This window comes from Histoplasma capsulatum, genomic scaffold (assembly GCF_000149585.1).
Source record: "Histoplasma capsulatum NAm1 scaffold_2 genomic scaffold, whole genome shotgun sequence".
In the NCBI taxonomy this organism is placed as follows: domain Eukaryota; kingdom Fungi; phylum Ascomycota; class Eurotiomycetes; order Onygenales; family Ajellomycetaceae; genus Histoplasma; species Histoplasma mississippiense.
In genome coordinates, this window is record NW_001813981.1 from 2,263,910 (window position 1) to 2,265,839 (window position 1,930).

The following is a 1,930-nucleotide window of genomic DNA, read 5'->3' on the forward strand; positions in this document are numbered from 1 at the left end:
GGCATCATCTGCGCATGTATGCCCATCAATTCGATCACTCCTTCGAAGACTGTTCCCCAGCTTCTTCTCCTACACGCAACACCAGAAATCAGGCACATTCGGTAATAGCTCATCTCATGACGAGTCTGTAATGCGCAACTCGCAGCCTCCAAAATCTGATTTTCATGAGTCGGACTCGTTGCCTCTCGTCGATGTCTATAATTCTCGACCGCAGTACAGCTACTTCCACGCCAAGTAGCCCTCATCTTGCCAGTGTGACTGGTTGTTCCGTCGGTTTTCGCCGGATTTGAGTCCACCTCCGTGTTCTCTTCCTTTCTGTCGCTAACATTTTAGACTTTGATAATCATTTCCTTGTTTTTCTTTTTGCTTACGCAGTACTTGATCTTGAAGATCACATATACTATACTTGCGCTCATTTGACACCGCCCAATAATGTAATGGGCGAGACCCATTTCTTTTCTTTTTTCTTATACCATTGGCAGTGCTTTTCATTTGGGAGTAATATTTTTGGTAGAATCGAAAAGGGGGTTTATTATGGCTGCAAAATAAACTCGGCTATTTCAAACAAACTGAGCATCCCGCATTTTTTGCCGTCATGGCATCTCAATGAACTAACGGTGGACACCCCCACTGCTTGAGTGGAGCATCCCCTCACAACCCCTGCCACACGGGACAAGGCTGAGGGATCCCATGAAATCGTGATTGTTTTTAAAGTGGGTCGTTCGGCAATAAGTCTTGTTTCATACTATTGGCCAACTATTCTCAATACTCTAAACATTCGCCACAAACTACGTTTCAGATCCTGCTAAGGTATAATATATATATACATTCCCGGGCGAGCAAGCTACGAAAGACGTTTACAGAGGACGTGGGATGGGTGATCCTCCAATGCTTCTTGGTTACAAACGCGGAACATACTCTACCCACCCCATCAGATTGAGAATTTGAACAAATACTCATTGATGGCGTTCTCGGACCCTGTCCCTTGCCAGCCACCGTTGAGCTATTGTGCTGATGTTGTCCACTGTGTCGGAGAATAGTGCTTACTCCAGGTTTCGTTCCTGGCAGATGATCGGCATATTAGCCTGTCTTTAAGATACTCCTTGACCCGGCCTGGTCCTTCAACATGACAAATCACTTCAACAGAAGGATCGTGTGGGTAAACAATTGTAGAGTGCTATTCGAATGTAATATAATACGAAATTCTTTGGAACAGCTTGCTATACGCTAAGCTTTATTATTCCCGATGGATACTGTCATGCCCAACAATATATTACTATGTGGAGGGCTTCGTCAACATGTTCCAAGCTTTTAGTGACCTGATTCCGATGTGCCGTGCATGCTCACATTTTATGTGGCTACCGCTGTCACACTCCACGATGGGTCTCCGAGCCCAGAGACCGTTTTTCAGGCAACGTGAGATGGGAAAAAGCAAATATGCACTAGGAAGAACAACTAAAACAATCCAAGCAAAACCTGTGACAGGCATGGCGAGAAAAAGAATCCACGCATGGGATGCGTCTTGGATTTCGAAGCCAAGGTCACTTTTGATAATAAGTACCATCATCTCTAAGGCCAGATTAGGTTGGGATGGCAGTGAGTTTCGCAAATACCCTCGGTTGCACACACGTGAAGAGCCTTTCAACCCAGCCGCCCTCTTTAATTTCCATCCTCGATATTGCCTCGTTGTTATTGGGTCAAGAATGAATGACATATCAATCCTGTTCATGGGCATTGTTCTGGAATATTTCTTGAAAATCAATGCAAAACTTATGACAGACGACAATTCCGAGGAAACATGCATCTTGCCGTGTCATCTCGTAAAGGAGGGGTCGCCGAATTTGGGATTTGGAACTGATCGACCAACTCTCATGCGACGGATTTCCGTAGTCGTGGCTAGTTTCTTTGACCGGGTTACAGTTGAACGTGG

General features: G+C 45.2%; 1 protein-coding gene across 1 annotated transcript; it reads right to left on the reverse strand.

Moving 5' to 3' along the window:
- Positions 1-219: 219 nt before the first annotated feature.
- Positions 220-452, reverse strand: HCAG_02744 (predicted protein; the record flags this gene model as incomplete). Its single annotated transcript, XM_001542523.1, has 2 exons — positions 220-315; positions 372-452. The coding sequence occupies 2 exons, from the start codon at positions 450-452 to the stop codon at positions 220-222; spliced, it is 177 nt and encodes a 58-aa protein (XP_001542573.1).
- Positions 453-1,930: the final 1,478 nt, after the last annotated feature.